A 23,515-nucleotide genomic window follows, 5' to 3' on the forward strand; every position below is an offset into this window, starting at 1 on the left:
CCCGGCCGAGGGCCCTCCTTTTTAATCACACTGTCCTCCAGGGAGTAAACCAAGAGCTGGAAATGCATGATCATTGGTACTCAGATGGGGATGAAAGTGAAAGTGTCATAGACTAGCTGTCCTTTTTAGGAGGTCTCAGTCCTCTTTGGGCATCTGGTAAAAGTTTTGGACCCTCTCCGCAGAAGAACACACATATGTTGCATATATTTCAGGGGATACAAGGACTCTAGGTTAAGAAACCCTACTCTAGATATGTAAAGAATGGTGTACAAGGCCAGAAGTTCAAGGCTGGGCATGGTGGCTCCTGCCTGTAATCCCAGCAGGTTGGGAGGCTGAGGTGGGCGGATCACCAGAGATCAGGAGTTCAAGACCAACCTGGCCAATATGGTGAAACCCCATCTCTACTAAAGAAACAAAAAACTAGCCCGGCATGGTGGCACATGCATGTAATCCCAGCTATTTGGGAGGCTGAGGCAAGAGAATCACTTGAACCCAGGAGGCAGAGGTTGCAGTGAGCCAAGATCATGCCATTTCACTCTAGCTGGGCAATGGGGTGAGACTGTCTCTCTCTCTCTCTCTCTCTCTCTCTCTCTCTCACACACACACACACACACACACACACACACACACACACACACACAAAATCAGGAGTTCAAGACCTGATTTTGTCTCAAAATCAGGAGACAAGATTCTACTTCAGGCCCTGTTACTAGCCATGTGTGTGACTAGTTGCCTAGCTTTTTTGGTTTTCTCTTGTATGAGATAATTTGGGTGGTGGCCTTTTAGCTTTTAACGTTGAAGCAGCATGGATTGGTTGTAAGGCCTGGGTTTAAATACTAACTTGCCTACTCTTATGAAACTGGGCAAAATATTTAACCTTATCTGGGCTTCAATTATCTACGAGATACAGTCTTCCCAGCTTACTTGTCTTAAAAGAATTTTAGTGCCTGGGTACGGTGGCTTACACCTGTAATCCCAACACTTTGGGAGGCCGAGGCAGGTAGATCATGGGGTCAGGAGATCGAGACCATCCTGGCCAACATGGTGAAACCCCATCTCTACTAAAAATACAAAAAAAAATTAGCTGGGCATGGTGGCGGGCACCTGTAATCCCAGCTGCTCAGGAGGCTGAGACAGGAGAATCACTTGAACCTGGGAAGCGGAGATTGCAGTGAGCCGAGCTCATGCCACTGCACTCCAGCCTGGGCAACAGAGCAAGACTCCATCTCAAAAAAAAAATATTTAGCTTGGATCAAATTAGGCAGTGTCTGTGAAGGTGCTTTATCACAGAGTTTTCCTTCCTTGTGTTCATTAGCCACTCCTTCTCTGCTCCTATAGCATTTCCAAGTGTCTCTCCCAGGTTAACAAGTGGTTTTGCTGTTATCTCTGTACTCATCTGTTGCCCCAAGCAGGCTGAGTTCCTCCAGGGCTGGTACCATATATTCTTTTTGTTTCTGTGTTGATAGCACTTGTGTGATACATGGTAAGCACCCAATGTATACTAAATGAGTAATATAGAAAACAGAATAGGCCAGATGCAGTGGCTCACACCTGTAATCCCAGCAATTTGGGAGGCCGAGACAGGCAGATCACCAGAGGTCGGGAGTTCGAGACCAGCCTGGCCAACATGATGAAATGCCATCTCTACCAAAAAATGCAAAAAAAATAGCTTGGCATGGTTGCATGTGCTTGTAATCCCAGTTACTTGGGAGGCTCAAGTGGGAGAATCGCTTGAACGTGGGAGGTGGAGGCTGCAGTGAGTGAGCCAAGATCATGCTACTGCACTCCAGTCTGGGCAACAGAGTGAGACCCTGTTTCAATAAATAAAAAAAAATATATAGAAAAGTGGTTATGATTGGTTTATGAAGGCATTATAAAGTTTATTGATAGCATTCAATTAAGGGATGCTTAAATCAATGAAGTTAGAGAATGTTTCAGAAAGCCAAAATGAAAGGACAAGGAATAAAGCAGGGTCATCTTGAGAAGGGTGCAGAGCAGCTGAGAAACTTTGTGCGTCTAGTCCTTGTATCTGGATTGGTTTTCACCAGCTTATCTCATGCCTGGCTCCTTCTCATTCTTCAGGTTTCAGCTTCACTGCCGCCTTTTCAGAGAGGTTTTCCCTGACCACCCTAGCTGAAGTAGCTCCCTGTTTCCCACTAAGCTGCTACAGCTTTCTACTTCCTTTATGAAACTTTTTTTTTTTTTTGAGACAGAGTTTCACTTTTGTCACCTAGGCTGGAGTGCAATGGCACGATCTCAGCTCACTGCAGCCTCTGTCTCCCAGGTTCAAGTGATTCTCCAGCCTCAGCCTCCTGAGTATTTGGGATTACAGGCGCCCACCACCACGCCCAGCTAATTTTTGTATTTTTACTAGAGATGGGGTTTCACCATGTTCACTAGGCTGGTCTTGAACTCCTGACCTCAGGTGATCCTCCCGCCTCAGCTTCCCAAAGTGCTGGGATTACAGGCATGAGCCACCATGCTGGGCTGAAACATTTCTTAAGATTTATAATTCTTTCATATTTATTGTCTCTCTGCTGCCTGAATATAAGCTTGGAGGAAGGGATGATGCTTGTCTTTTTCACTATTGTATATCTAGAGCCTATCACAGAAAGAACACAGTGTAAACACAGAATTTTAGGGTACAGGAGCTTAGGTCTAAATTATAGATTGAGAAACAGCTGTTTTTCTGTTCCACAACTATGGTCATCCTTTATTGTATACCTGGCACTAGGGTGACCAACCTTCCCAGTTTGTCCAGTACGGAGAGATTTTCTGGGAGACTGGACTTTCAATACTAAAATCTGTATGGTCCCAGTCAAACCAGGATGATTTGGTTTTGACCCTGGCTGACATGTAGCAGACACTTGGTACTTTGTACTTTTTTTTTTTTTTTTTTTGAGACGGAGTTTCACTCTTGTTACCCAGGCTGGAGTGCAATGGCACAATCCCGGCTCGGCGCAATCTCGGCTCACCGCAACCTCCACGTCCTGGGTTCAGGCAATTCTCCTGCCTCAGCCTCCTGAGTAGCTGGGATTACAGGCATGTGCCACCATGCCCAGCTGATTTTTTGTATTTTTAGTAGAGACAGGGTTTCACCATTTGACCAGGATGGTCTCGATCTCTTGACCTCGTGATCCACCCGCCTCGGCCTCCCAAAGTGCTGGGATTACAGGGGTGAGCCACCGTGCCCGGCCTACTTTGTACTTTTTAAAACTCTTTCATACTTGTTACCTCTTTTGATTATTAAACCCACATGGAAAGTAGGGCACATGATAGAGCCTGATGGCAATGGACATGTGAGGCAGTGAAGCTCAGAGAGGCTAAGTTACATGATCAGGTGTTATTCCTACTCGAAGCTTTTAATGCCAATCAAGAAAATAATATTATGGCCAGGCACAGTGGATCACAACTATAATCCCAGCACTTTGGGAGGCTGAGGAGAGTGGATCACTTGAGGCCAGGAATTGGAGACCTGCCTGGCCAACATGGCAAAACCCCATCTCTGCTAAAAATACAAAAATTAGCCAGGCATGGTGGCACACACTTGCATGAGAATTGTTTGACACTATCTCAAAAAAATAAGAAAATAATGTTAGTTCAGTGCTCTATACATGGTAGGTACAAATACATGCTTTTAAAAGTTCAAATTGGCCAGGCACGGTGGCTCATGCCTGTAATCCCAGCATGTTAGGAAGCCAAGGTAGGCAGATTCATGAAGTCAGGAGTTTGAGACCAGCCTGGCCAACATGGTGAAACCCTGTCTCTACTAAAGATAAAACAAATTAGCCAGGCATGGCGGCGGGTGCCTGTAATCCCAGCTACTCAGGAGGCTGAGGCAGGAGAATCGCTTGAACCCGAGAGGTGGAGGTTGCAGTGAGCCGAGATGGCGCCATTGCACTCCAGCCTGGGCAACAGAGCAAGACTCCATCTCAAAAAAAAAAAAAAGTGTGTGTGTGTATATATGTGTGTGTGTGTGTGTGTGTTCAGATTAAAATACAGCTCTCAAGATGTGAGGCTGATAATTAAGACTGGGACACTTGAGATGCAGAGTCTTTAAAGTGGGGTTAGTGTCTAACCCTATGCTAGTTCCTAAGAAGATGTAAGGGGAAGAGAGTTGCTTTGTTTTGTTTTGAGCTTCCTGGAGAAAGTATGTGTGAGAGAATTGATAGGAGAAAGTAGATCTCCACCTTTCAAAAGCATATTAGCGTCTGCCTTATGTGTGGCACTATAGGAGTAAACGAAGTAGGCATAAGATCACCTTTGCTCTTAAGGAACTGAAAAATCTTGTTAAGTTTTTAAAAGTCAAAAGTCTGAAAGTTGTTAAGACTTCCCAGAGCCTAAAGAACATTCTAAAACCCGTGATCAGGCCCACGTAACCTGACAAAGTGAGCGTATTCATTGACACTGGCACCCTCCAATCATCCCCAGCACTCTACTTTTTCAATTTTATAGGAAGCAGAAGCTTGAGCAGGGCCCAGACTGTAGTCTTGTCCTAGATCAAGTCTAGGCATGCACCTCTACTTCCCATGGCTCTATTGCTTTTATTCAACCCTATATAGGAACTATGGCAGATGGAAAGTCAGCCCACAATCTTAAACCTCATTCCACAGTTGCACTGGGTGGTCAAAACACAGATGGAGGCAAGGGGGCCATCTTGTCATCCAGAGCATGAACTGAGTGGGAACTCTACGCATTGTCCCCACTGACAATCACATGGCCATCTGCTGTTTGCAATTTAGTGTTCTGTTGCTCCTCACACTTCTCTACCTCTCTCAGAGGAAGCTGATGAAGTGAAGGCAGGAAGTGGCCAGGAATACCTACGCTAACAGCAGCCCCATATCTATGAGTAAGGTTTAGTTTCCACTTCCAGTTACCTTCCAGCATTCTGCCCTTGCTCACAGATAACCCTATCTATAAGCGCACTTCCACTCCCATCTTTGCAGAAGCCTAGCCCTTCTCCCCAGCCACACAGCTGTATCATGCATTAGAGTTTGAGTTGTATTAAAAATGAATGTAGACCAGGTTTGGTGACTCATGCCTGTAATCTCAACACCTTGGGAGGCTGAGGCAGCTCAATCACTTGAGGTCAGGAGTTCGAGACCAGCCCAGGGAACATGGCAAAACCCTATCTCTACTAAAAATACAAAAATTAGCTGGGCACGGTGGCACATGCCTGTAGTCCCAGCTACTTGGGAGGCATGAGAATCACTTGAACTTGAGAGACAGAGGTTGCAATGAGCTGGGATCGAGCCACTGCACTCCAGCCTAGGCGAGAGTGAGATTCCATCTCAAAAAAAAAAGTAATGTAGAGCCAGACAGAGTGTGAGAAGCTGAGTTCTGTGTAGTAGCTGTGTTCCTAGTATTCCTGATATAAAAGTAAGCTTGACCTATAGATGTTTTACTTAAGATAAAAACAAAAACCAAAATTACCTAATTCAGGAAATTACAGGCTTATCTAGTTTATCTATCCGTGTTTACTTCCTCTGATGGTTTCAGGTTGGTTTCAAAATACTTAAAAACATATTTCAGTTTACTGTCTTTAAAAGACAGTTACCAGTTTAAAAGACAGTTCTGTTATTCAACTCAATGCTCAGGTAAACGTATATCTTAATTAAGTTTGATTTAACTCTCCAGGGGGAACACACCTGAAACTAGAGGAACAGCTTATGTGGTCTATGAGGACATCTTTGATGCCAAGAATGCATGTGATCACCTATCGGGATTCAATGTTTGTAACAGATACCTTGTGGTTTTGTACTATAATGCCAACAGGGTAAGTATAGCCGAGTTCTCATTGTATGGTGATCTCATTTGAAAATTAGTGTAGAACTGTACTGTGATGATATATGTCTACTGTGACTATTTTTTGGCTAATGGTATTGGTGAAATTCATGTGGCTGTAGATTGGTAATTCAACTTTGGTGCTCACCACATTTCCAGGCATTTCAGAAGATGGACACAAAGAAGAAGGAGGAACAGTTGAAGCTTCTCAAGGAGAAGTATGGCATCAACACAGATCCACCAAAATAAATGTTTTCTACATTTTCATTTTGGACTGAAACCCATGAATGACAACTACCACCTTTTCCTTTTTAATTAATACTAAATATTGTGATTTCTTATTTGAGCTTCAAAATGACCTTGAAACTTTGATACATATCAGAATACATGATATTAATAAACCTGTCGCTTTTTGTGAAACACGTCTGTCTTTTCTCTTGAACTTTCCCTCCCTGTTTGATACCAGGAAAAAAACAATTGAAGCTTTTCAGGAATTGTAAGTGCTCCTAGGGATTCCGAGTTTTTTGAGAATAGGACCTCTTTATATGCTTAATGCCTCCGGGGTCCAGTGCAGTGCTTAGCCATCAAAGGAACTTGCTGTTTATTGAATGTCTATTAATAATGGAATCTTTATAACAACTCAGTGAAGATAGGTATTTGCATTTTGCAGGTGAGGAAACCAAAGCTCATGATGTTGGGTAAATGAATAAAATGCTAACCTACAAAGCTGGTGTAATAGCAACTAGTTATTAACCAAGACTTTACATTTGAATGATGCTTGCTTTATAGTTAACAAAACACCTTTGTCAGTATGGGTACTGACAGAGGTCTATTCTAGAAATGGTCATTTAGATGTACACTGTTACAAGCTTAGATTTGCCTCTCTAAATTTTTTTAAAAATTATTATGGGTATATAATGGTTGTCACATTGGTAGAAGTTTGAGAACAAGCTGCTTGGATAGTGGTGTTGGTTGTTATATGTCTAAGATTGTATTTACGTCCTTTTCCTTTAGTTATTAAGCATCTGTATGTATTTTGGACCTTAGCTCATAAAATATCTTTGCCATAAATAAAATACTTAATGCTCATTCTTATTATCATGAGTTCTCATGACATGGAAATAGTATGGTTATTACCCCATTCATCATCATGGCAGCTTGGGAGAATATAGTCATAATTTTCTTTTTATCACTTAGGCATGGACCAAATGGAAAAATACAGACTAATTGTTTTATGTGTAATTGGAACCTAAAATCAATTTGAAGGGTACATACACTGAATCAATTCAATGGACAAAGAGCATCAATTCTGCTTTTAATTATATCTTGAGTGTTTTTTGAAAGGCCTATAAGAGAGTAAAAGAGTCATTTCTAAGGTTGGCAGATAAGAAAGGAGCCACAGCTGTAATTTTCTTTTGAATGCTTTTATGCATGTATTATTAGTTTTTGTAATGCATGCTGTGCCTTTAGGTAATGTAAAAAGAATTTTCTAAAAGACTTGCTTATAAGAGAAAAACTGAAATTAGAATTGAAAACTTAAGAGTGTGATTTGTCGCCGGGCGCGGTGGCTCAAGCCTGTAATCCCAGCACTTTGGGAGGCCGAGGCGGGTGGATCACAAGGTCAAGAGATCGAGACCATCCTGGTCAACACGGTGAAACCCCGTCTCTACTAAAACTACAAAAAATTATCTGGGCATGGTGGTGCGTGCCTGTAATCCCAGCTACTCAGGAGGCTGGGGCAGGAGAATTGCCTGAACCCAGGAGGCGGAGGTTGCGGTGAGCCGAGATCGCGCCATTGCACTCCAGCCTGGGTAACGAGCGAAACTCCGTCTCAAAAAAAAAAAAAAAAAAGAGTGTGATTTGTCTAAGTGGCAGGCTGGCTTGCCTCTGGTGTAGTTGTTTTAATAACAAGGAAAAATTCCCTCTATTAGCAATCATGACCAGTCCATCATTTGGATTAATATATCTGTTAGCTGAATTTCATGACCTAAAGTTAAGACTTTTAAAACTTCCCTCTAATTGTCTGGAAATTGTGTGTCCTGCCCCAATTAAGTTACAAGAACTTGCACTCAGTGTACAAACACTGAGCCCCGCTTTGCACACAGTACTGTACCAAGATGCTGAGGATATTATGATCAATCCTCTGCATAAGGCATCCAAAGCTCAATTTTTCAAACTGCTTTTAAGAATGCAACAGATGACTGTGTGTTTATATGTGCACACATGTGCCAGAGTTGCTTTACTTTCATCTAGGTTAAGTTTTTGGGTTTCTAAGAAAAAATTAGTATGAATAGAGAATTCATTGACTGAAAGTTTGAAAACAACTGATGTGACCTTGATCTTATTATTGCTCCTCTGTTTAACAACTTTAGTGGCTGTAACAGGACAATGTCCAAACTCATTAGTATACTGCATTATAATTTTCTGCATCATCTTTTAAGAGCTCCAGTAAAAAGGTTCATTTCTCAGATTACCTGCAGAGCTTAGCCTGTCCTCTCCAGGTGCTAGTCAGTATGTATTTGCACTTTGGGGGAGTTCTTTTAGTGGGTGTCTCCTTTGACCCACCTCAGCTATAAATACTCTAGACCGAGATCTTTTATATGCCCCATAGTGGGCACCTGAAATAGTCCTTGATGCCATCGTTAGTTATCTTATTTGTGTCACAGCAGAAAATATGCCTGTCTTTTATACAGGCTGACTTCTAAGAAATTATAGGCATTTGGGTCATGAAAGAAAGCCAGGAACCAAGACATTCTGAAGGAAACACCCTCTGGCTGGTCTAGTACCACAATAGGGGTGAGCACAGGGACTTTGGGTGACTAAAATGCAAAGCAGTTCCTTTCCCTCATCATTCTCCATCCTAAAGAACTGCCTCTTTATTAACTCCTCCACCCTCAGCAAAGGAATATAGCCAGGATTTCTTGGAGACAAAAAAGGTAGATCATTTAGCCATGATGACATGGCCCCATAGCATATGTATGACACATGTGGCATGTATTAGTGGGTTTATGAAGAACACTAACAGTACCTGTTAGCCCCTCCCTCCTCAATCTTGAAACAATTTCATGTCATCACTGATAGAAAACTCTATCGTCTGAGCACAGTGATTTAAACTCATAATCCCAACACTTTGGGAGGCTGAGGAGAGAAGATAACTTGAGGCCAGGAGTTTGAGACCAGCCTGGGCCGCATAGTGAGATCCCCCATCTCCATTTTTTAAAATAATAAATGATTTTTTTTTAAAAAACCCCGACTATGGCAGTTCTTCTCACCTTACACCAACTGAAAGAAAAATGGTTGAGCACATTGCCCCAGGCTCCTCTGACTTATGCATGACCTACACATAACCTACACCAATAAGTGGGCTGATTTTAAAACCTAACTGGTGTTTCTAGTCAGTTACAATAAATGTTGATGACATAAGCACAATATGTGGAAACAAGTTCAGAATCATACATCTCAAAAGTAATTCTTCAATATAAGTCAGAACAAGTCTAGGTGAAACTAGGCAATGTGTGTGAAAACAAGTCAGAATCACACATTGTTTTCACAAGGAACTTCCCAATGTGCGTGTATGACTTCAAGCCCGTAACATATCTTCATCTGTTCAGACGCACAAAGTGCAAAGTGTTCTGTTTCCATCTGGGTGAATGGAGCTCATCCCTCTTGCTATAGTCCAAACAAAGATTGCAAGAGCACATCAGTGCTCAAATCCCACATTTGATTGCTAGGCTATAAGATTTGGACCCTATATTTCTTTAGTTATGCAGAGGAGGATTCTGAACCTGCGATGGGTGGCAGGTAATACGTACTTTGCAGGATTGCTTAGAAGATTAATGGTTATAATTTAAAAGTATATACAGCCAGGCACAGTGGCTCACACCTGTAATCCAATCACTTTGAGAGGCTGAGGCAGGCGGACCACTTGAGGTCAGGAGTTCAAGACCAGCGTGGCCAATATGACAAAACCTCGTCTGTACTAAAAATACAAAAATTAGCCAGGCGTCGTGGTGAGCACGAGAATCACTTGAACCCAGGAGGCTGAGGTGGCAGTGAGTCAAGGTTGTGCCACTGCACTCCAGCCTGTGACAGAGCGAGACTCTATCTCAAAAAAAAAAAAGTATATCAAACAAGGCCCAGCATGTAAAATGCTCACATTGTAGCTATTATGTTTATCACTCACCTAGCCACCTGGAACCCTCCTTTCCACTCTTTCCCAAGGGCAACTGGCTTGTGTGGTCCTTAGAGCACTTCCTACCTACAATAAGGATGGACAGAAATTTGTCAAGCACAGAGCCTTTATTTTACATATTTCCAAAGAGGACATTGTGAGCAGCCAACAGAATTTATAAGAGAGAAAGTGACAGCAAAGGTAACTGGCTCAAGTCCCTCTGTGTACGCCACGTACATTTCATGTCTGAGCACCTTGTGTGTGTGGCTTAAGTGAAGGTAAGGCAGTATAGATTGTGCAAACAAGAGATCTATGTTCTGTCTTCAGGAAAGGCTACTACATGCATCACACAAAATGCACAACCTGAAATGTTTCAATCTGCAACCGAAGTTTCCTCAAGCAAGAATTCGCATGAACACTGACGAACACATACAGAGCAACTTGGGCAGAGAGAACAGATGATGCCACGGGGCAGTGAGGTCAGCACACTGATCAAGAGCCCCAAACAGGAGGAGCCGTCCCAGTGGCAGAGCAGGCTAGGAGGGAGAGCAGCAGCCATCTCCAGCCACCTCGAGTTCCTTCCTGCCTTCACTCTAAGTTGAGCAGCTCCACGTCAAAGATGAGGGTGGCATTGGGAGGGATGACACCAGGGTGGCCCGTGGCTCCATATGCCACATCAGGGGTGCAGGTCAGCTTCGCCCTCTGCCCCAAGCTCATCTAGCAGGGATGGGGGCAGATGGGGAGAGGAGAAAGAGGACCCAGCTTGATTTAAAAGAAAAAAGTTAGATGACTATGGCATTTTCCCAAACCATCCTCAATGTTAACTCTGAAGATCTGAGATGAATCTTACATGTGATACATAGAAATTGTGCTAAGAGCTGTAACAAATGCAGATTCCGCCTCAGCAGAGACGTGACTGTGGGGCAATAACCCTCACAAAGTGGTCTCAAATTCATACATCTGACAAACATTACTGGTTACTCAATTTCTGTATGACTGAAACACTTCCATTTGTTCATAGTTGTTCCTCACCCTCTTCCAAAGAATAGGCGTCTTTAGGAAAGAGGGTGTATGAATAGCACAGGTACATACTTAAGTAGGTGACAGGAGCAGTTCATTAAAGTGGTTTAGAGACTAGAGACACTAGCAAGGTGGCAAGGGCCTCTTACAAGACCTATTGTGGCAGGCCGCGTTGGCTCACACCTATAAACCCAGCATTGGGAGGCCAAGGTGGGCAGATCTCTTGAGCCCAGGAGTTCAAGACCAGCCTGGCCAATATGGCAAAACCCGCTTTCTACTAAAAAATACAAAAAAAGTAGCTGGGCACGGAGGTAGGCACCTATAATCCCAGCTACTTGGGTGGCTGAGACAGGAGAATCGCTTGAACCCTGGAGGTAGAGGTTTGCAGTGAGCCGAGATTGTGCCACTGCACTCCAGCCTCAGTGACAGAGTGAGACTCTGTCTGAAAAAAAAAACACCAAAAACAAGACCTTTTGTAAGGGAGCATCATAGGACTTCACAGACAGACCAAGGAAGGAGGGCTTGAACCAGGGTGCATCACAGCAGTTGTTGAGAACCCGCTCAGTGTTAGTGTGACAAGTGGTAAAATTTTAAATTAAATTCTAATTCTATTTAATTAGAAATTAAATTACATTCTAATCCAATAAATTCTGTTTTTGAATTTTGAATAATCAAAAATTTGAATAAGTAAGTAATCGATGTGAATGTCCTGGTTTTGATCATTGTACTGTAGCTATGCAAGAAGGGGAAGCTGGATAGAGTATAGAAGAACTCTGTACTATTTTCTGTAATATTTTTGTAAGTCCAAAATTCTTTCCAAAAAAGCAAAAAAAAAAAAAAAAAAAAAAAAAAATTTTTTTCACCCCCCGCCCCCAACCCTTTTCGTCTCCAGCCTCAGTCTCAGACAACTGGTAGACCTCAGCTAGTTTGTTTGTTGTTTTGTTTTTTAAGACAGAGTCTCACTCCCTCACCCAGGCTGGAATGCAGTGGCACAATCTCTGCTCACTGCAACCTTTACCTCCTGGGTTCAAGTGATTCTCCTGTCTCAGCCTCCCAAGTAGCTGGGATTACAGGCATGTACCATTCTGCCTGTATTTTTAGTAGGGATGGGGTTACCCCATGTTGGTGAGGCTGATCTTGTACTCCTGGCTTCAAGTGATCCACCCCACTCGGCCTCCCAAAGTGCTGGGATTACAGGCTTCAACCACTGGGCCTGGCTCTCAGCTTGTTCTGAGCAAGCCTACAGGAATGTGCTTGGGATGAGAGCCCCCCAGGGACACAAAAGAGGCATGCTGGCAAGGAGAGGGGTGGGGACGCAAAGCCAGGAGGGGACACCAGATGGCATTGCCATGGCCTGGCGGTAGTCAAACCTGCAGTGGTCTGTGAGCAGGTGAAGGTGGGGGTGGAGGCAGAGTGCTGAGCCCAGATCCCCAAGTCCCCAGATCCCCTTGAATGCGAATCCTCATCCTACCTGGGCTGCACCCTCTTCAAAACCTTTGATGACTTCCTGTTTGCCAATTCTGAACTTGAAAGGTTTGTTTCTGTCTCTGGATGAATCGAATTTCTTCCCATTTTGGAGCATTCCTGTCAAAGCAAGAATAGGGTGCAATAGAGCTGTGGTCATGAGTTAACTCCCGATTCAGATTCCACATGTCTAAAATGGAATGCCTTTTCCGCACACACCTGCTCATCTTTCAATACTCCCATCCATCCTGTTGCCCAAGCAGGAAATCTGGACACTTCCCTCGGCCTTACCCCCACATACTGCCTATCACCAAGTCCTCCATATCTTTGGACTCCACCTATTTTCTTCATTTCTTTTATTTATTTATTTAGAGACAGAATCTCACTATGTCACCCAGGCTAGAATGCAGTGGCACAATCTCGGCTCACTGCAACCTCTGCCTCCCGGGTTCAAGCAATTCTCCTGCCTCAGCCTCTCAAGTAGCTGGCATTACAGGCGCCTGCCCCCACATCCAGATGATTTTTGTATTTTTAGTAGAAATGGGGTTTCACCAAGTTGGCCAGGTTGTTCTTAAACTTCTGACCACAGGTGATCCACCCGCCTCAGCCTTCCAAAGTGCTGGGATTACAGGCATGAGCCACCACGCCTGGCCTTTTCTTCATTTCTGTTACCACCACCAAGTCACCAGCTTATCTCACCTGTGCACAGGAACACCTCCAAACTGGGCTTTTTGATCCTCTTTTACTCCCCTCCATTTCATTGTCCACTTGGCATCCAGACTGACTTTTTTTTTCTTTAAACACAAATCTGATTGTATTACTCCCCTGCTTGAAATACTTCAATAGCTCACCAGGGCAGAATCCAAATGCCTACCTTGCATACAGGCACTTCACAACCTGGCTCTTGCCTGCTTATAACCCTCTCTGTTCTCCCCTCCCTACCCTTCTCTCTGTGTCCTATTCAGATCATGCTTTTCTCAAATTCCTATGCACTTTTCAACTTTTTTTTCTTTTTTGGGACGGAGTCTCACTCTGTTGCCCAGGCTGGAGTGCAGTGCTAAGATCTCGGCTCACTGCAACTTCTACCTCCCAGGTTCAAGCGATTCTCCTGCTTCAGCTTCCCGAGTAGCTGGGACTGCAGGCACCTGCCACCATGCCTGGCTAATTTTTTTGTATTTTTAGTAGAGAAGGGGCTTCGCCATGTTGGCCAGGCTGGTCTCGAACTCCTGACCTCAGGTGATCTGCCCACCTCGGCCTCCCAAAGTGCTGGAATTACAGGTGTGAGCCACTGCGCCCAGCCAGACATTTCAACTTTTTTATGCCACTTCCTCCACCTAAAGGTCTGTTTTCCCAGCTATTCCAGCCTCAGGTTGAGTCCTCACATAAGGTTCCTAAGGCTTCCTGTTTCCCCCAAAAGGCAAAACTCAAAGGTTACATCATCCCCTGCTACAGGGAACAGTGTAAGGTGACTTAGCTGGTCAGAGGTGGCCTCCTGACTCCACACTAATAGGGCTGTTTGAAACCAGAACCCCCAGGTGCTGGTCCAGCAGTTCCAGGTCGCCCAGCCTCTGTCTGCTTCAGATGCCTGTCGTCCGATGTCCACATGTCATCTCAGTCCAGCAGCCCAAGTCCCAGCAGCTATTCTCAATTCTTATTGGTGATTCTGACTCAAAGATCAGACCTTCTACAAATGATGCAGTTCCACAACTGCTCCCAGCAGTCCCTGGACCACCACAGAAGGCCATTTGGAAGCAGAGAAAGATCTTGCTTATAAGTCTAGAGACTGGGTTTTGACTTCACTCTGGAACTAACTCATCGTGTGACACTGGGCAAATCGCTTCCTCTCCCAGGGCCTCAGATTTGCCATGCTTAACATAGGAAGTAGGGCCAGCTTAGTGTCCAAGAATCCATGATACCACTTCCTAATTCCTATAACTAAAATGTATATTAGAGAAACTGTCTTATTTAACTACTTTCTGAGTAGAATACATTAGGCTTTTGCCCTGGGTACTAAATGAGGCAAAGGAGAAAACCCTTCTGGCTACACAGAGGTACATGCAGATGGATGCTAACAAGAACAAATAAAGACTCTTGCATTTGCGCCGGGTGCAGAGGCTCAAACCTGTAATCCCAACACTTTGGGAGGCCGAGGCAGGTGTATCACAAGGTCAGGAGATCAAAACCATCCTGGCCAACATGGTGAAACCCTGTCTCTCCTAAAAATACAAAAATAAAATTAGCCAGGCATGGTGGCATGCACCTGTAGACCCAGCTACTCGGGAGGCTGAGGCAGGAGAATTGCTGGAACCCGGGAGGCGGAGGCTGCAGTGAGCTGAGATTGAGCCACTGCACTCCAGCCAGGGCGATAGAGCAAGACTCCGTCTCAACACACATAGATATATACATACATACATACATACATAAAACTCGTGTATTTGCTAAGGTTGCTAAGATATTCAAATATACAGAGATACTTATGCATGCTTACATACACTTATGCACTCACACTCAGGATAAAAACCCTGGTGGCCAAATAGATGCTAAGAAAATGTTTAGATACACAGATACATACTTACACAAATATGCAAACAGATATGCACCCATTCACACATTCCATTTATAGACCAACTTCCCTTTCTCATTCCTTAGTTTCTTTAGGTTTCATGTGACTTAACCTACTTTGAATAAATAACTTCAGTCATCTATTGCTACAAGTTCAGCCACAACCATGCAGTCTAGAACCAGACCTACCTGTATGGTGATTTGATTAGACAAAGATGTCACTGCAATGCAGCAAATAAAGGATGATTTTTTTTGCATTAAGTTTGCTGGGTCAATAGTATATTCATATGGAAAAAAAATGAACCCTAACCCTACCAAATCCACACAAAAAAATCAATTTCAAATGAATCATAAACCTAAATATGAAAGATAAAACAATAAAGCTTTTACAAGATAATAAACAGAAGGATATCTTCATGACCTGGAGACAGACAAAGATTTCTTTCTTTTCTTTTTTTTTTTTTTTTTTTTGAAGGGGATTCTTGTCTCTGTCACCCAGACTGGATTGCTCTGGCTCAATCTCAGCTCACTGCAACCTCCGCCTCCTGGGTTCAAGAGATTCTCCTGTCTCAGCCTCCTGAGTAGCTGGGATTACAGGCATGTGCCACCATGCCTGGCTAATTTTTGTATTTTCAGGAGAGACAGGGTTTCACCATGTTGCCCAGGCTGGTCTCAAACTCCGGACCTCAGGTAACTAACCCTCCTCAGCCTCCCAAAGTGCTGGGATTAAAGGCGTGAGCCACTACAACAGGCCTGACAGACAAAGATTTCTTAAAATGAACACAGAAAGTTCTAATCACAAAGGAAAAGACTGACAAGTCAGACTTCACCAAAATTAGGAACTTCTGTCAGGCTGGGTACAGTGGCTCACACCTGTAATACCAGCACTTTGGGAGGCTAAGGCAGGAGGATCACTTGAGCCCAGGAGAGTTTGAGACCAGCCTGGGAAACATAGGGAGACCCCCACTCTCTACAGAAAAATTTAAAATTAGTCATAGTGGCATGTTCCTGTAGTCTCAGCTACTTGGGAGGTTGACACGGGAGGATTCCTTGAACCCAGGAGATCAAGGCTGCAGTGAGCATGATCCCTAAAGCCTGGAGCCACTGAACTCCAGCCTGGGTAACGGAGTGAGATCCTATCTCAAGAATAAAAAAGAAAAAAATTTTTGAAAATAAAGAAAAGAAAAAAGAAATAATCAAAAAAAGAACTTGTGTTCAAAAGATACTATTAAGAGACTAAAAAGGCAAGCCACAGTGTGGGAGATGTTTGGAATCGATATAACGAACAAAAGACTCATATCCAAAAGACATACCAAACTCCTATAAATCAATAAGAAAAAGACGAGCTAATTTTTAAAAATGGACAAAATTAGAGCAGTCTAAAGAGGATATCCAAATGGCCAGCAGGCACATGAAAAGGCGCTCAACTTCATGCATCATCAGGGAAACACAAATCAAAACCATAGTGACCAGCATGGCCAACATGGCGAAACCCTGTCTCTACAAAAAAATACAAAAATTAGCTGGGCGTGGTGGCATGTGCCTGTAGTCTCAGCTATTTGGGAGTCTGAGGCATGAGAATCGCTTGAACCCAGGAGGTGGAGGTTGCAGTGAGCCAAGATCACACCACTGTACTCCAGCCTTGGCAACAGAGTAAGACCTTGTCTCAAAAAAAACGAAAACAAAACAACACAATGAGATACTACTGGGCACTCACCAGAGCAGGCCAAAACCAAAACAAGGCCTGGTGTGGTGGCTTATGCCTGTGATCCCAGCACTTTTGGGAGGCCGAGGCGAGTGGATCACCTGAGATCAGGAGTTCAAGATGAGCCTGGCCAACATGGTGAAACCCCGTCTTTACTAGAAATACAAAAATTAGCTGGGCGTGGTGACACATGCCTATAATCCTAGCTACTCAGGAGTTTGAGGCAGGAGAATCACTTGGACCTGGGAGGCTGAGCCAAGATCGTGCCATTGCACTCCAGGCTGAACAACAGAGATTCTGTCTCAAAAAAAAAAAAAAAAAAAAAAAAAAAAAAAAACTTGACAACATCAAGTGTTGGGGAGGACACAGGGTAACTGGCACTCTCCTACACAGCTGCCAAGAGTGGAAATTGGCACAACGACTTTGGAAAGCTGTTGGACAGTACTGCTAATACTGAGTCTAGGTATAACCCTGTATCCCGCTTCTGGGTATATACCGAGGAGAAACATGCACATATGTCATATGTCTGTACACATGTACGCTAAGGGATGCCTGCAAGACTGATCAAAGTGACACTATCTGTAATAACCAAAAACTATGAACAGCCCAATGTTCATCAGCAGTACAGAGGATACATAAATTGTAATATACTCATATGTTAAAATGCTGTAGAGGAATAAACCACTCTGTATATATCTCACAGACATGATATTGAGTGAAATGGGCCTAACATAAAAGAGTATATACTCTATGGTTCCATTTATATGAAATTCAAAAATAGGCAAAACCAATCCATGGAGACAAAAATCAGAATAATAGTTGTCGGCCAGGTGCAGTGGCTCACATCTGCAATCCCAGCACTAGGAGGCCAAGGTGGGAGGATGGCTTGCATATAGAAGTTCAAGAGCAGCCTGGGCAACATAATGAGACTCCCATCTCTACAAAAAATGAAAAATTAGCCAGGCATGGTGGCTTGTGCCTGTGGTCCTGGCTAGTCAGGAGACTGAAGCAGGAGGATCACTTGAGCCCGAGAGGTCGAGGCTGCAGTAAGCTGTGATCACTACTGCACTCGGCCTGAGTAACAGAGTGAGACCCTGTCTCAAAACAGCAACAATAAACAAAAACAAAAACAATGATAGCTAACTCTAGAGAGGTGGAATGACCAGGAGAAGACACTGGGGAGACTTTGGGGGATGCTGGTAATGGTCTATGCTTATCTGGGTGGTAGTTACATAAGTGTGATCACTCTGAAAAAATGCATTGAGCTGGACATCTTACGTTATGTTCTCCACTGTATTTATATTTACTTAAAAGTTTATCAGAATGGCTGGGCGCTATGGCTGATGCCTGTAATCCAGGCACTTTGGGAGGCCAGGAGGGTAGATCACGAGGTCAGGAGATCAAGACCATCCTGGCTAACATCGTGAAACCCCATCTCTACTAAAAATACAAAAATTAGCTGGGCATGGTGGCAAGCACCTGTAGTCCCAGCTACTTTGGAGGCTGAGGCAGGAGAATAGATTGAACCCAGGAGACAGAAGGTTGCAGTGAATAGAGATCGAGCCACTGCACTCCAGCCCTGGGCAACAGAGCAAGACTCTATCTCAAAAAATAAAAAAGAGAGAGAGAGATCGAGACCATCCTGGCCAACATGGAGAAACTCCATTTCTACTAAAAATACAAAAATTAGCTGCACATGGTGGTGTGCGGCTTTAGTCCCAGCTACTCAGGTGGCTGAAGCAGGAGAATTGCTTGAACTCAGGAGGCAGAGGTTTCAGTGAGCCGAATCACTGCACTCCAGCCTCGGCGACAGAGTGAGACTCTGTCTCAAAAAAAAAAAAGTTTACCAGAAGTCCCACAATCTCCTGCTGTGTTTGATAAGACGGTCTCTCCCAAGACCAGAGCCACTGCCCTATGTATGTATTGTGAAAGGTCTTTGCAAAAGGATGTTGTGGCTTCAGTAACTTGATAAATACTGGTCTGTCTACAACATGTAAAATTGATAAATCAATTACACAAGTCAGAGGCCCCAGAGGACCCATGGTAATTAGGCCATATCACCAGGAGATAAAACACGGTCCAGCCCACTGACGTCAGCGACCAGCAACACAACTGCTGAAAACATCCACACCGTCTGCCTAGAATTAACCTTGTGCTTCACACTGGCCCACAGAATTGCTAAAAATGGCCCCATCTGAATATGTCCTAGGAATTAACCAGGCCTTGCTGTCTGCTAAGTGGCTGTCATTGACTTTGCTACTTCAGGAAGCAGGTCACAAGGCAGGGTGCTCACCCCCCTGGGAACAAACACCTGCTCATGATCTTCCTGCCAGCAGTCCTGAAGAACCCAGCCCACCTCGCCTGCAGATAAAGAGCATCTAACAGGGATCAGCCCTGCTCTGGGCTCCCCCAGCACCCAGAGACAAGCACTGCTCCTCAAACGGCATCGAAGCCTCTGCGTGACTTGTCTGTCCTCTCCCTTCCTCCTCTTCTTAATGACACTGCAGGATAGAGAACAAGTCTGCCGGGAGCTCTAAGAAGGATTTCCAAATATCAGGCAGATCCAGCAGGGACAGGGGCTCCACCATGACCGCAGCAGAAGGAAGGGGACTGAAGTTGCTTGACTCACCTAGAAGCTGGCACCATGGATGGCCCTTGCTGGTAGAAGAGGGGAAGAGTTGGCCTCCAAGCCTCCTTTATCATTCCCATCAGACCAGCTGGGGGGAGTAGGGGAATGGCTGGTCACAGGGAGACCCTGCTGCCTTGGGCTTTAGGTCTGATCCAGAGACAAGCACCTCTGGAGAGAAGCTCAGAGGACAGTTCTGCCTTGGGAGGGGCAGGACTGGGTGGGGGCCGAGGGGGTGAGACTTACCTGTGTAGTGCACCACACACGTCTGGCCCTTCTTGGGGAATGTCCTTCCTGCAGGGAGACATGAGAGCAGATGAAGGAGTAGTGTATTGGGACATTAAGCATGATCCGACCAAGAGTTCCAGCCTGCATTCTCCTTGACACCATGGAGACACCTGGGGCCCTAGTTCTGGCTCTGGGTCCTGTATGACCCAGAATGAGTCACGTCACCTCTCTGGCCTGGATTTACTTTACCCCCTTGGTTTTCTCCACTCTGCTCTCTCCTGGGCTTTCCCACCACCCCACCCCCATTTTCTTTGATTGCTCCTTTTACTTCACTTCATCCATTCCACAGACGTTTACAGTTGGCCTTCTGTGTGCCAGGACTGGACCAGACTTTAGACATGCAGAGCAACGTATGAACTCAAGAAGAAGGTACGGAAATAGACACACAAATACCAGATTATAATGCAGATTCTACTCCAATGATTACGAATAAACATAATCATTTACAAATATTTGCTTAGAGGCCAGGTGCGGTGGCTCACATCTGTAATCCCAGCACTTTGGGAGGCTGAAGTGGGAGGATCACTTGAGCCCAGGAGTTCTAGACCACCCTGGGCAACATAGGGAGACCCCCATCTCTAAAAAAAAAGAACATTCTTTTCAATTAGCTGGATGTGGTGGTGCACACCTATAGTCCCAGCTACTCGAGAGGCTGAAGTGGGAGGATTGCTTGAGCCCAGGAGGTCAAGGCTGCAGTGAGCTGCGTTCACGCTACTGCACCCTAGCCTGGGTGACAGAGCAAGACCCTGTCTTAACAAATAAGCAAACAAAACAAAACCACACATATTTACTGAGTACCTACGATGTGCCAATCCTGTGCCTGATCACAGGGATACAGCAGTGAACATTACAGACAAGACCTCTATCCCTGTTCTTTTAGAGTTTACTTTTTTTTTTTAAGAGTAGGGGTCTCAGTGTGTCACCCAGGCTGGAGTACAGTAGCATGATCTTTGCTCAGTGTAGCCTTGACCTCCTGGGCTCAAGCAATCTTCCTGCCCCAGCCTTCTGAGTAGCTGAGACTGCAGGTGCACGCTGCCGCACCAAGCTAATTAAAAAAAAATTTTTTTTTTTTTAGAGACAGGGTCTTGACATGTTGTCCAGGCTGGCCTTGAACTCCTGGGCTCAAGAGATCCTCCCATCTCAACCTCCCAAAATGCTGAGATTATAGGCATGAGCCACTACACCCACCCTGGAGTTCATATTCTAATGGACAGAGACAATACTTAAATACACAAAATGATTATGGTTCATGAGGAGTACTGTAAACAAAATATACACAATAATGTATTAAAGGGAGATGCAGTGGGACAGGCCATTTCAGAAAGAGTGGTCCAGGATGGCCTCTTGGAGAAGGTGCCGCTGGAGCTGGGACTTGAAGGATGAGCAAAATACTGGGAAAGCACACTTGGGGAAGGAGTAACAAGTGCACAGAGTCAGTACATTTGCAGCCATCGAGGAAGCCAGGTGCTGGAAAGAAGGGAGGGAGAAGAGAGTTGGGAAGGAGATGGGTTATGAAGGCCTTGCACAGCGGGATTTAATGCTAAGCGCAATAGGAAACCACCGGAGGGTTTTAAGCCAGAGAATAACATAATCCGAATTAAGATTTTATAAGATCACTCTGGCTGCTGTGTGTAGGATGGACGGTTAGGCGTCTGTTGCAATAATCCAGACAAGAAATCAATGATAGCTTGATTTAAGGTGGTGGCAGCAGCGAAGAGAGTGAAATAGGCTGGAGTCATATTTTGGAAGCGGAGCTGACAGGGCATGCAATCGGACTGGAAATGGGGTCCCGGATGAGGACAAAGGAGACAACAAGAACGATGCTTGGTTATTCTGTTTGGGCAACTGGATGAAGAGTGGAACTATTTCTTAAGATAGGGAAGACTGGGGAGGAACAGATTTGTGCGGGTGGCAATCTTGAGATGCCTATTAGACATCTGCGTTTATATTGCAAGTAGGCAGATGAAGAGTCTGCACTGGAGGTATAAATTTGGCTAGAATTTAAAGCTATGGGGCTGGATAACAAAGCCTAGGGAAGGCTAACCACAGAGCCAACATTTAGAGGACTCTATGAGAGCCTGGAGGAGGGAGCAGCTAACTGACCGCAGAAGTCAAGGAAAACATCATAGAGGAAAGAATGATGAAGCTAGATCTTGAAAGACAAGTAAGAGTTTGCCAGAGGAAGTTAAAAAACACCATCTGGGAAGAGGGAACAACATGTATTTTCAAAGGCCTGGAGTCCAGTAATAGCGAGACCCCTGTCTGTTTCAACGCTGTCACCCTAGAGCCTAGCACACACGTTCAATAAATATTTGCCGAAACAAGTGGTGTGTTTCACAACTTGCAGGCAGCTTGGGAAAGCTGGAGAAAAAGTTGGTGGTGAGCTTAGGGACAGGTGGTCAGAGAGGACGCTCTAATGTGGAAGATGAGAAAAGACCACAGCACCAAAGGCCCCTCTGCCTGAGGGAGAGAGAAAAATCATTAAAATATTTTCCGCCTGAGGGAAGGGCATGATCAAATATGCATTTTAAGAAAAGTCCTCAGGCTATGGTGTAGAAAGGGAGTGAATATGAGATTGGGGATGAGACTGAAGGCAGGGAGGAGAGACTGAAGATGGGGAGACCACTTCAGGGGCTGCCTCAGGGAGATGCTTTCCGAGACCCAGCACCAAGGTTTCCCGCGTGGGCAAAGAAGTCTGTACCCCAGGGGAGATCCGAGGTAGTGGTTGGGATTGGACAAGGAAGATGGCCTGGAGCCAAGAAGTCCCCCAATTTCCTGGGGAGAGGAGCTGTTCATATTAATAATATCTGATAATGTTTGCCCATCAAACCCTGCAGACAATGGGGGCTTTGGTATGAATTAAATTTCAAGAAATAAAGAAATGGCTATTCCTTGCATACCCAGGCCCAATAATACAAGGGCTTGGGAAAGTGAGACACAGAACATGGGTAAGAAGGATCACTCAGGGGAGAAGATGGGAAGCGTGAGTTCTATTTTGAATTTGCTGACAAGGGCACACCCTGGGACGTCCAGGGAGAGGTCTGGCAGGTCGGAGGGCTGGGCTTAGAAGCGTCAATGTGGAGGCCATGGGAGTGGGCAGGGTGGCCAGGGAGTCTGAATGCGGCGGGAGGATAAAGCGAGATGCGGGAGCGAGCAAGGGAACGCATCCTCCTTCCCCAGCCTGGGTCAGTCCCCACAGCCGCTCACAGCCGGCCCGCAGGGGCCCGACGGGAGGCCAGGCGGGGGACGCGCTAGGAGGAAGTCCCGAACAGCGGAGACCGGAGAGCAGGTCGTCCCTGGCTTCCAGAGCTCGCTGAGCAGGGCAGGGAAAGCGAAGCAGAAACCCAGCCTTGGGTGTCTGAAGCAGCGGAAAACCGAGCGGTTGCGGCCGCGACAGCAGCAGCCCCGGGCGGTGGTGGGCCGCAGACCCCCGCCTCCGGGCCGCAGACCCCACCTCCGGGCTGCCGCCTACATTCCCAAAGGTGAGCGCGGAAGAGGATGGTGGACGGTCTCTTAGACCCCCAAGAGTTCCGTCCGGGGTCTCCGCCAGCCTTCCCCACTCAGCCCCCTCAACCCTTCAGCACCCTCCGCGCCACCTCCGAATCAGACCCCCGCCAGCCGGGCTCCGCCCCGGGACCACTCCCCTCCCCTGGCTCCGGAGGGAGCCCGGTACCGTCTCCCGGGGAGATGGTCTCGATCTCCACGCCCATAGCGGTCCCACAGGCCCCGCCTCCGGGGGTCCCTGCTGCTGCCCGACCCCGGCTCGGCTCCGGCCCCGGACCCGCAGTCGCTCCGGCTCGCCTCCCTGCCGCCACTGCAGAGCCGGAGGAGGTGCGGCTGGAGTCGGGACCTGCGCGGGGAGGGGCCACTGGGAAGGGGGCGGCGGGGCGGAGCC

At 45.6% G+C, this 23,515-nt stretch overlaps 2 protein-coding genes across 4 annotated transcripts in view; one reads left to right on the forward strand and one right to left on the reverse strand.

The window, feature by feature from the left end:
* The window catches only part of SF3B6 (splicing factor 3b subunit 6), a 9,867-nt gene extending 3,663 nt beyond the window's left edge, over positions 1-6,204 (forward strand). The window contains exons 3-4 of the mRNA XM_032293978.1: positions 5,638-5,776; positions 5,944-6,204. Coding sequence (XP_032149869.1) covers positions 5,638-5,776; positions 5,944-6,033 — 229 coding nt within the window. The 3' untranslated portion in view covers positions 6,034-6,204. The remainder of the gene's footprint in view (positions 1-5,637; positions 5,777-5,943) is intronic.
* Positions 6,205-10,064: 3,860 nt separating this feature from the next.
* On the reverse strand, positions 10,065-23,496 carry FKBP1B (FKBP prolyl isomerase 1B). Of its 3 annotated transcripts, none has more exons than XM_032293984.1 (4): positions 23,294-23,496; positions 19,579-19,626; positions 12,447-12,559; positions 10,065-10,717 (listed from the first exon to the last, which is right to left on the reverse strand). In XM_032293984.1, exons 1-4 carry the CDS (start codon positions 23,328-23,330, stop codon positions 10,673-10,675), a joined length of 243 nt encoding a protein of 80 aa, XP_032149875.1. In that variant the 5' UTR covers positions 23,331-23,496; the 3' UTR covers positions 10,065-10,672. The 3 variants fall into 3 exon arrangements, with proteins under 3 accessions (XP_032149875.1, XP_032149874.1, XP_032149876.1); XM_032293983.1 differs by having other exon boundaries at positions 10,065-10,672; positions 23,294-23,491; XM_032293985.1 differs by lacking the exon at positions 23,294-23,496 and adding an exon at positions 23,075-23,162 and having other exon boundaries at positions 10,065-10,672.
* Between the last annotated feature and the right edge of the window lie 19 nt (positions 23,497-23,515).

This window comes from Sapajus apella, unplaced genomic scaffold, assembly GCF_009761245.1.
Source record: "Sapajus apella isolate SASKATOON/1434 unplaced genomic scaffold, GSC_monkey_1.0 scaffold31, whole genome shotgun sequence".
In the NCBI taxonomy this organism is placed as follows: Eukaryota; Metazoa; Chordata; class Mammalia; order Primates; family Cebidae; genus Sapajus; species Sapajus apella.